Source organism: Pithys albifrons, chromosome 25 (genome assembly GCF_047495875.1).
Source record: "Pithys albifrons albifrons isolate INPA30051 chromosome 25, PitAlb_v1, whole genome shotgun sequence".
Lineage (NCBI taxonomy): Eukaryota > Metazoa > Chordata > Aves > Passeriformes > Thamnophilidae > Pithys > Pithys albifrons.
Genome location: NC_092482.1, coordinates 1,421,383 through 1,431,842, shown reverse-complemented (window position 1 = coordinate 1,431,842; position 10,460 = coordinate 1,421,383). Strand labels below are relative to the sequence as shown.

The 10,460-nt window shown below is 64.3% G+C and overlaps 2 protein-coding genes across 8 annotated transcripts in view; one reads left to right on the top strand and one right to left on the bottom strand.

The window, feature by feature from the left end:
- Positions 1–2,110: 2,110 nt before the first annotated feature.
- Positions 2,111–6,007, top strand: RPL19 (ribosomal protein L19). Its single transcript, XM_071577257.1, has 6 exons — positions 2,111–2,201; positions 2,755–2,861; positions 3,367–3,489; positions 4,182–4,302; positions 5,258–5,368; positions 5,816–6,007. Exons 1-6 carry the CDS (start codon positions 2,197–2,199, stop codon positions 5,937–5,939), a joined length of 591 nt encoding a protein of 196 aa, XP_071433358.1. The 5' UTR covers positions 2,111–2,196; the 3' UTR covers positions 5,940–6,007.
- Positions 6,008–6,666: 659 nt separating this feature from the next.
- The window catches only part of FBXL20 (F-box and leucine rich repeat protein 20), a 34,254-nt gene continuing 30,460 nt past the window's right edge, over positions 6,667–10,460 (bottom strand). For 5 of the 7 annotated variants that reach the window (XM_071577422.1, XM_071577420.1, XM_071577423.1 and 2 more), the window contains exon 15: positions 6,667–9,796. In XM_071577422.1, coding sequence (XP_071433523.1) covers positions 9,689–9,796 — 108 coding nt within the window. In that variant the 3' untranslated portion in view covers positions 6,667–9,688. The remainder of the gene's footprint in view (positions 9,797–10,460) is intronic. The other 2 variants (XR_011699676.1, XR_011699677.1) reach the window with 2 other exon arrangements.

The window sequence follows — 10,460 nt, the reverse complement described above, 5'->3', positions numbered from 1 at the left end:
CCAGCAGGGACTCCCCGAGCCCCCCGGGGACCCCGGGATGGGGGGCCGATCCCCCCTCCCCACCAGGACCCAGCTGAGACCCCCCCACTCCTCTCCCACCGGCTGTTGGAAAATTAAACCTCCCACCCGGCCCCGCTCCGGAGGGGCTTTTCCTGCTCCCCTCGCGGCCCAGGGACAGCTGACACCGCATTTTCCACCCTCAGCCCCTGCCCATCACCTGCCCCGGGAGCCGCTGCCACAGGGCAGGGAGGTTTGGAGGGGCTGAGCTGCCCCAAATCCCCCCAGAGATCCCGGGACACCTTCCCAGAGCCCCCCCATTCCCAGCCCAGGAATAGCTGCGGGTGTGGGAAAAAAATCACTGCCCCCACCCCCAATCGTGCCTGTCCCACCTCTCCCAGCCCTGGAACTGACCCCCCTGGAGGGTCGGGGGGGTGGCAGGGGGTGTCTGGGGGGCAGGGAGGCCCTTCCAGCCGGGCTCGTGCCCGGGGGTGGGCGCACCGTTCCCTGGCACTGCGTGGGAGCACAATGGAATTGCGGCACCTCCTTCGCGCTGCCGGAGCTGCTCCTGCTCCCCGGGCTGCGGGGGCGCTCCCTGGGCACCCCTGGCGCTCCAGGGGCAAACCTGGTGGGCACCCAGCCATGGATGTGCCCAGGGATCCAAGGGAATGAGGAGAGCAGGGATGGCAAAGCCCCTGGCACGCCACAAGCGGCAGCATCGCTGCCTGAACCTCCTCACCCATCCCCACCTGAACCTCCTCACCCCCGGGGGCAGGTGGGTGTCCCCACCCCAGAGCCCTCGGGAAGCACGAGGTGACACCTCCCCAGGGCTCAGGGACACGAATGTCCCGCACATTGGCCCGTCCCCATCCCGGACCCGCCGGGACAGCGATCCCAGCGGAGAAATGCCCGGGTCTGGCACTGCCAAGCCGAGCCCTCTCCCGGCTCAGGAGCCTCCAGATCTGGCTGTTTGTTTAAGGAAAATGATGAGTCAGTTTTGAAACAGCAAAGCCCGTGTTTGTCCCTGTGGCTGCCGGAAAACCGACCAAAAATCTGGCGGCGGCAGCGACTCCTCTGCTCCTCCATCTGGAGGGAGCGGCGGCTCCAGATCCCTCGGGAATCGCCGGCAGCCGAACCCTGCGGCTACCAGGGTGCCCTGGGGGCTACCAGGGGCCTCGGGGGGCTGCCAGGGTGCCCTGGGGGCTACCAGGGGCCTCGGGGGGCTACCAGGGTGCTCTGGGGACTACCAGGGTGCCCTGGGGGCTACCAGGGGCCTCGGGGGGCTACCAGGGTGCCCTGGGGGGGCTACCAGGGGCCTCGGGGGGCTACCAGGGTGCCCTGGGGGCTACCAGGGGCCTCGGGGGGCTACCAGGGTGCCCTTGGGGCCCTTGGGGGCTACCAGGGTGCCCTTGGGGGCTGCCAGGGTGCCCTTGGGGGCTGCCAGGGTGCCCTGGGGGGCTGCCAGGGTGCCCTGGGGGGGCTACCAGGGTGCTCTGGGGGGGCTACCAGGGTGCTCTGGGGGCTACCAGGGTGCTCTGGGGGGGCTACCAGGGTGCTTGGGGGGCTACCAGTGTGCTCTGGGGGCTACCAGGGTGCCCTTGGGGGCTACCAGGGTGCTCTGGGGGGCTGCCAGGAGCCTCAGGCGGCTACCAGGAACCTCGGGGGCTACCAGAAACCTTGGGGGGCTACCAAAGTGCCCTGGGGGGCTACCAGGGTGCTCTGGGGAGTTTCCAGGAGCCTCAGGGGGCTAGCAAAGTGCCCTGGGGGGTTCCCCTCCAGCCACTCCCAGCTTGTCCCCCCGAGTTCTTCCCAGTCCTTCCCAGTCCCTCCCAGTTCCTCCATTCCCCTCCACGTGCCCCCCACACTCCCCCATTGCGCATGCGCACCCCCCTCCTTCGGCCTTTCCCGCCACGCGCACGCGCGGGCTGTACCACCCCTCACCCCCGAGGGGGGGGGACCAGGACGGACCCACATCCCTCCCGCACATTCCGCGTGGGTCTCTGCCCCACTCGCGTCCTTCCCACTCGTACTCTCGTGTAACCACACCGTGTCCGCGCCGGTCCGGAGCTCCGGGGGGCTCCGGGGGGCTCCGGGGGGCTCCGGGAGGCCGCGGGGGGTGCGCGGGATGGTACGTGCCGAGGGCTGTGGGCGGGGCCAGCGCCGCCGCCTCGCTCTCCCTCAGGCCCGGGCGCCGCCGCCATGAGGTGGGAGCGGGGCCGAGGCCGCGCCCGGGGGGAACGGGGGGCATCGGGGGGCACAGGGAGGGTGCGGGGGCATCGGGGAGCACCCCGGGGGTTGGTCTGGGCACCGGGGAGGGGGCCCAGCCGGGCGGCGGGGCGGTCCCGGGCGCGGCGATGCGGCTGCGGCCTCCGTGGGCCTGGCGGGGAAATGGCGGCGGGGCCGCGCTGAGGGACGGGGAGGACTGGGAGGGATTGGGGTGGGCCCTGAGGGCATCAGGAGGGGGCTGCGGGCGAGGATGAGGGTCCCTGAGGGCCGGGATTCCACAGGAGAGGGAGCGGCCCCTGAGGATGGGGAGGGTCCCCAAAGCGGCGTGCGGGATCCCCTGAGGGGCTGAGGGGGCTCTGAGGGGACCCTGAAAGGGGCTGAGGGGCCCCGAGCGGGGTGAGGGACAGGGTCCCTGAGGGGATGGGGGTCCCCAGGGAGGGGGGCAGGATCCATTGAGGGGATGGGGGTCCCTGAGGGAATGGGGGTCTCTGGGCGTGCAGAGCCCCCCTGATCGCTGCCCGCCCTCCCCAGTATGCTGCGGCTCCAGAAGAGATTGGCCTCCAGCGTCCTGCGCTGCGGGAAGAAGAAGGTGTGGCTGGATCCCAACGAGACCAACGAGATCGCCAATGCCAACTCCCGTACGTGGGGCACCCCCTGGGCACGTGGGGGTCCGGCAGAGGGGTGGGCAGGGGGGCTTGGGGGGCTCAGCAACAGCGAGGTTGGGTTGGAATCATAAAAACTTTGGGTCTGGAAAAAAACCTCCGAGGGGATAAAGCCCAACTTGGGGCTTAGGGGAAATTGTGCCACTTGAGCAGCTTTAGGGTGGGATTTCCAGGAGTGGTGGTTTAAGGTGGCATTTCCAGGGCTGGCAGTTTAAAGTGGCATTTCCAGGACTGGCAGAGCCCCCTGATTGGGGTGCCCGGTGGGTTTGGTGGTGGGTCCAGCCTGGGGTGCCCTCTGAGATACCAGTGAGGGAACTGGGATCGCTGGGCACTCACTGGGGGAACGGGAAGAAGATGGAGCAGCCGCAGCACCGTGAGGGGCTCTGGGGGGCTGGGCCCTGCCCGGCAGGGGTGCCCGTGGGGCTGGGGCTGTGCTGCCCAGGGCAGGGCCCCACACCAGCCCCTGGGCACTGCCTTGCAGGGCAGCAGATCCGGAAGCTGATCAAGGATGGGCTGATCATCCGCAAACCGGTGACGGTGCATTCCAGAGCCCGCTGCAGGAAGAACACGCTGGCCAGGAGGAAGGGGCGGCACATGGGCATCGGTGAGGGCACCTGGGGGGGCAGAGTGCCCCTGGGAATGGGGAGAGTGTTCCTGGGAATGGGGCAGAGTGCCCCTGGGAATGGGGCAGAGTGCCCCTGGGGTGGGGGAGAGTGTTCCTGGGAATGGGGCAGAGTGTTCCTGGGAATGGGGGAGAGTGCCCCTGGGAATGGGGCAGAGTGCCCCTGGGGTGGGGGAGAGTGTTCCTGGGAATGGGGGAGAGTGTCCCTGGGAATGGGGGAGAGTGTCCCTGGGAATGGGGGAGAGTGTCCCTGGGAATGGGGGAGAGTGTCCCTGGGGTGGGGCAGAGTGTCCCTGGGAATGGGGCAGAGTGTCCCTGGGGTGGGGGAGAGTGTTCCTGGGGTGGGGGAGAGTGTCCCTGGGGTGGGGGAGAGTGTTCCTGGGAATGGGGAGAGTGTTCCTGGGAATGGGGGAGAGTGTCCCTGGGAATGGGGCAGAGTGTTCCTGGGAATGGGGGAGAGTGTCCCTGGGGTGGGGGGCACTGCCCCTGGGGTGGGGGTACTGCCCCTGGAAGGGGTCCCCTGGCACACACTGAGAAGAATCCCTGGGTTGCACCTCAGCTGGGAGGCCCTGGGAGGGCCCTGGGAGGGGGGTGGGCTCAGCTGGGGGGCCCTGGGAGGGGGGTGGGCCCAGCTGGGGACCCCCGGGCTCGCCCTCACCCCCTGCCCTGGGCAGGCAAGAGGAAGGGCACGGCCAACGCCCGCATGCCCGAGAAGGTGACGTGGATGCGGCGGATGCGGATCCTGCGGCGCCTGCTGAGGAGGTACCGCGAGTCCAAGAAGATCGACCGCCACATGTGAGTGGGGCAGGGGGGCAGCGCCCACAGACAGCCCCCGCTGGCACCCCAGGGTGGGGCAGCACCCACAGACAGCCCCTGCTGGCACCCCAGGGTGGGGCAGCCCCCGCTGGCACCCCAGGGTGGGGCAGTGGCCACAGACAGCCCCCACTGACACCCCAGATGGGGCAGCACCCACAGACAGCCCCTGCTGGCACCCCAGGGTGGGGCAGCACCCACAGACAGCCCCCGCTGGCACCCCAGATGGGGCAGCACCCACAGACAGCCCCCGCTGGCACCCCAGGGTGGGGCAGCACCCACAGACAGCCCCCGCTGGCACCCCAGATGGGGCAGCACCCACAGACAGGCCCCGCTGGCACCCCAGGGTGGGGCAGCACCCACAGACAGCCCCCGCTGGCACCCCAGGGTGGGGCAGCACCCACAGACAGCCCCCGCTGGCACCCCAGGGTGGGGCAGCGCCCACAGACAGCCCCCGCTGGCACCCCAGGGTGGGGCAGCGCCCACAGACAGCCCCCGCTGGCACCCCAGGGTGGGGCAGCGCCCACAGACAGCCCCCGCTGGCACCCCAGGGTGGGGCAGCCCCCGCTGACACCCCAGGGTGGGGCAGCACCCACAGACAGCCCCCGCTGGCACCCCAGGGTGGGGGCAGCACCCACAGACAGCCCCCGCTGGCACCCCAGCGTGGGGCAGCCCCGCTGGCACCCCAGGGTGGGGCAGCACCCACAGACAGCCCCTGCTGGCACCCCAGGGTGGGGCAGCACCCACAGACAGCCCCCGCTGGCACCCCAGGGTGGGGCAGCCCCCGCTGGCACCCCAGGGTGGGGCAGTGCCCACCCCCAAGGTCACATCCCACGCACCCACAGCCCTTGGTGCTGCCCCAGCTCCTTGGGAAGGGAGCTCAGTCCTCCCTGCAGAGCCCTGGCAGGGGGAGGTGACCCCAGCTGTGCCCCCACAGGTACCACAGCCTGTACCTGAAGGTCAAGGGCAACGTGTTCAAGAACAAGCGGATCCTCATGGAGCACATCCACAAGCTGAAGGCAGACAAGGCCCGCAAGAAGCTCCTGGCGTGAGTGCTGCCCTGGGCAGGGGGCAGGAATGGCTCCCAGGGGGCCATTCCAGCTGTGTCCTGGCACTGGGGAGGGACAGGCAGTGCCAAACTGGCCGGGCTGGCTGGAGCAGGGAATCTGGGATCCTGCTGGAGTTCTGTGTGTGCTCAGAGAGGGGGGAAACTGGGAAATTCCTGAGCAGCTGCTGGAGGCAGTGAGTGATTGACCAGGGCAGGGGAGGGATTCCAAACTCCTGCTGTGTCCTTGGGAGGGAAAAGCAGAATATCTTCCCTCTGGGCCTCAGGAAAGGTGTGTGACCCCACCCAGCCCAGGGGGGTGCAGGGGGTGGGATGTGGGCACTGGGGCAGGGCTGGCGTGGCCAGCAGGACCCGGGGGACGTTGGGGACGGGGCAGGGGGTGTGAGGCTGTTGGGGGGCTCCTGGAGCACCGACCCCTCGGTCCCACAGGGACCAGGCGGAGGCGCGGCGCTCCAAGACCAAGGAGGCGCGGAAGCGGCGGGAGGAGCGGCTGCAGGCCAAGAAGGAGGAGATCATCAAGACCCTCTCCAAGGAGGAGGAGGCCAAGAAGTGACCACAGCCTGTCCCCGGGACGGAGCCTTCTCCAGCCTCCAGCACCCAATAAAACATCCAGGACTCCTGTGCAGTCTCAGTGTCTGGAGTGGGGAGGGATGGGATGGGATGGGCTGGGACTGAGATGGGATGGAAATGGAATGGGATGGGGTGGGGTGGGATGGAAATGGGATGGGACTGGGATGGGATGGAAATGGGATGGGATGGGACTGGGATGGGATGGAAATGGGATGGGATGGGATTGAGATGGGATGGAAATGGAATGGGATGGGGTGGGGGTGGGATGGGATGGGATAAGCTGCTGCTGCTCCCCACTTTGGGGGTGGAGCACCCCCAGGCCCTTCCCTGTGGCTCCCAGTCAGCAGTGGCAGCAGCTTTGAGGGAGCCAGGAGGTCCTTGGACCGACCCAACTCCCCCTAAAATGCTCAGGGCAGAGCTGATCCTCAGGGGATGGTCTGGGGGCTGCTGGGAGGGGCTCAGAGTGGAGCTCCCACCAGGGAACCCCCCAGAGCTGGGTCAGGACCCCCAGGACATCCCAGGCCTGTCCTTGTCAGGCCCATCCTGGCACTGGGGATGGATGGACAGACAGACACAGCCCCAGCCCGAGCTCTGCACCTCCCCTGGGCCCACCCTGGGGGTTTATAAGCTGGACCCCCCAAACTGACCCTTGCTGGTCACCATGGAGGGGGATTTTCCTCCACAAAGTTCTTCCTCCAGCGAGACAGGGCTTGGAAAATGGTGTTTATTGGTACTTATAAATACAAACATCAGGAAGAGTCCATTTGAAGACGGATAATTGATTTAAAAGGACACTGTCAAGTAGTTTTGAGCTACCTTAATGCTGCCACCCTGGTCGGCAAACAGAAAAGAAAATGCTTTGGGTTCTGTGTTCTTGAGTTTTCCCTGGAAAACTCTGCTCTGTTCCAAAGGAATCATCAGCCAACTCCACCTGCCTCCACAATCCCACTCTCCACTCTCCCCTGCCACAGTAGGAGCTGAACAAAGTTTAATTCCCAGAGCTGTGCAAATCCTGTGATTGGTGGGTGGTGCCCCACGGCCTGGCCAGTCCGTGCCCATCATCTTCTGCCACCCTGAAACCCGGAGAAAGTTCTGGAAATGAAGCCCCTGGAGGGGAGAGGGAGAATCCACAGCGCTAAAGAGGATTTGAATAAATATAAGGGATTAAAAGCATCTACAGGAAGGCATTGACAGTATCCTTTTAACCACAGCAGCCTGGAGTTCCTCCCAGCAGACCGTGAGCACAGACTGGGCAAACTGGGGGAGAGGAAGGGGGTGCAGCTCCAGGGACCCTGGAGAGCCTGGGAAGCAGCACGTTGTCCTTGGAGCAAACTCCTGGTGAAAACACAACCCCCCAGACCCTGAAGAGCCATTCCTGGAGCTGCCCCTGCTCTTCCCCACCAAAGGATTCCTCAGGGGAAGCCCCAGTGCTGGGGTGGTTCAGCCTCGCTCCTGCCTCAGCCAGCTGGGAATATCCACGGACACGAGGGCTCCTTCCATCCAGCAGGAATGACTGGCACAACCTGCCAGAGCCTGACCAAGCCCTGCCCTGTTAAACCCTTGGGATCTGCCCAGCAGTTCCACCCTGGGCACCTGCAGTGCCCAGATCAGTCCGTGCTCCCCTGGAGCACCTGCACTGATTGTGCCTAAAACGCCCCCAAATCACTCCCCAAACCCCCACCCCTCCCTCTCCAAGAGCTGGGCCTGGCTCATCCCAACCCCTTTCCATCCCTGTGGGTCCTCCCAGGGGCTCCACACTTACCTGTGGAAGGTGGGAAGGTCGGGAAAGGCCCCAGTGCTCCGTGGAGCGAGGGCGGATCCCAGACCTGCTCCATCAGGGAATCATCATTTCTTCGTCAGGGCAACAAGCAAAGAGGTTCTACTTTGCTTTTCCTTGGGGATCAGATGGAGGGAAAGGACAGGAGGGAACTTACAGTCGCTGGAACACAGACTAGAACTTTATCCCTGTACTGAGAATTATATATAAATATAGATATTATTCCCTATATGGAGAAGAACATCCTTGTCACTGGGATGGAACCTGAAATCAGAGTCAATTTGGACACCCCACTCCTGCTCAGACAGGCCATGAAATCCCACGAGGGTCCAGCTCATTTGCTCCTTAAAAACCTTCCCAACAAGCTGAAGCTTCCCATGGGAAAAATTCCTTTTTAAAACTGAAATTAAGGATTCCTCCCTTTGGGCTGGGAAATAGCAAGAAATGCCTGAATTAAAAACTTGTTAAAAGGGGGGGAAAAAAGTCATGATGTGGGGAGGGTAAAAAATGTGACATTACAGATTCCAGGATCCATCACAACAATGTGGGAAAGGCTCTGAGCTGGATATTGTGGATACAGAGATGGACCTTCCTCTGAGCGTGGTCAGGGTGGGAGCAGGGAAGCACAGGGGGAATCCTGGCTCCAGAGGGAATCCTGGCTCCAGAGGGAATCCTGGCTCCCAGGGAATCCTGGCTCCCAGGGAATCCTGGCTCCAGAGGGAATCCTGGCTCCAGAGGGAATCCTGGCTCCCAGGGAATCCTGGCTCCAGAGGGAATCCTGGCTCCCAGGGAATCCTGGCTCCAGAGGGAATCCTGGCTCCCAGGAAATCCTGGCTCCTGAGGGAATCCTGGCTCCCAAAGAATCCTGGCTCCCAGGGAATCCTGGCTCCCAAGGAATCCTGGCTCCAGAGGGAATCCTGGCTCCCAGGGAATCCTGGCTCCCAAGGAATCCTGGCTCCAGAGGAAATCCTGGCTCCCAGGGAATCCTGGCTCCCAAGGAATCCTGGCTCCCAAGGAAATCCTGGCTCCAGAGGAAATCCTGGCTCCCAAAGAATCCTGGCTCCCAAGGAAATCCTGGCTCCCAAGGAATCCTGGCTCCCAAGGAATCCTGGCTCCTGAGGGAATCCTGGCTCCAGAGGGAATCCTGGCTCCCAGGGAATCCTGGCTCCCAAGGAAATCCTGGCTCCCAAGGAAATCCTGGCTCCCAAAGAATCCTGGCTCCAGAGGGAATCCTGGCTCCCAGGGGAATCCTGGCTCCCAGGGGAATCCTGGCTCCCAGGGAATCCTGGCTCCTGAGGGAATCCTGGCTCCTGAGGGAATCCTGGCTCCCAGGTTGATCCTGGCTCCCAGGGGAATCCTGACACCCGAGGAAATCCTGGCTCCCAGGGAATCCTGGCTCCCAGGGGAATCCTGACACCCGAGGAAATCCTGGCTCCCAAAGAATCCTGGCTCCCAAGGGAATCCTGGCTCCCAGGGAATCCTGGCTCCAGAAGGAATCTTGGCTCCACAGCTGCTCTTTCACTCCCTCACTGAAAAATGGACATAAAACTCGTTGTGGTTTTCAGGTTCGTTGGGTTTTCCCTCTGGGCAGGGCTGCAGGGTTAAAGCAAGTTCCTCTCCTCTCCCCAATCCCCATTTCCAAGGATTTCGGCTCCTGTTCCACCCTCACCAGCAGCATCAGTCAGTCATTCCGGGTTGGAATTCCCGCCGTCCTTCCCGCAGGGGGCTCAGCTGAGCAGGCCCCGCAGCGCCGGGGCAGGATCGGCCCGATCCACCCACGGAAAAGCCGCTCCCAAGTCCCTCATCCCGCTGGGAACGGTGGGATGGATGGCAGGGGTGGTGGTGGCCCCAGGGCACCGCGGCCACTGGGATCGCTCTCCTGGAAGGTCCTGGTGCCCCCCGGGATGCCACGGGCGCAATTCCAGCCTGGGAGTGCCGGGAGGGGCGTTCCAGCGTCATAGGATGATGCAGCATCTGCAGAAGCGCTGCCGGCTCCCGCCCACCGACGGCGGCGGAGTCACCGGGGCGAAGTAGGCGTGGACCTTGATGTTGGGGAGGTGGGTCTGGAAGGACAAACAGCGCCGGGAAGGAGTCACAGGGGGTGGGACCCGCCTGGGACACCCCCCCAGCCCACGGGGGAACACTGTGGCATTGCCACCCCCGCCCCGGGAGGGGTTACAGGGAGGGAGGGAGAAATGAGGCTTTTCCCATCCCAATAATCCCCTGGTAGTGGGAACAGAACATTCCCAGCCCTGGGAGTGTCCATGGCCAGGCTGGAACAACCTGGTCTGGTGGGAGGTGTCCCTGCCCATGGCCTGGATGAGCTCAAGGTCCCTTCTGACCCAAACCATTCCAGGATTCCATGATTTTATGATGTTCCTTTTTGCAGATAAAACGTTATCTTTGCTTTTACAGATGGAGAAATGGACTTGGGAGGGGACACAGGGGAGAAATCCCTCCCTGGGAGGGTGGGGAGGGGCTGGGATGGGCTTCCCAGAGAAGCTGGGGCTGCCCCATCCCTGGAAGTGTTTACAGCCAGATTGGAATGGGCTTGGAGCAACCTGGGACTGTGGGAGGTGTCACTGCCCATGGCAGGGGTGGCACTGGATGGGCTTTAAGGTCCTCCCAAGCCAAGCCAAGCCAAGCCAAGCCAAGGCAAAAGAAGCCAAAACAAGCCAAGCCAAGCCAAGGCAAGGCAAAAGAAGCCAAGCCAAGCCAAGCTAACCC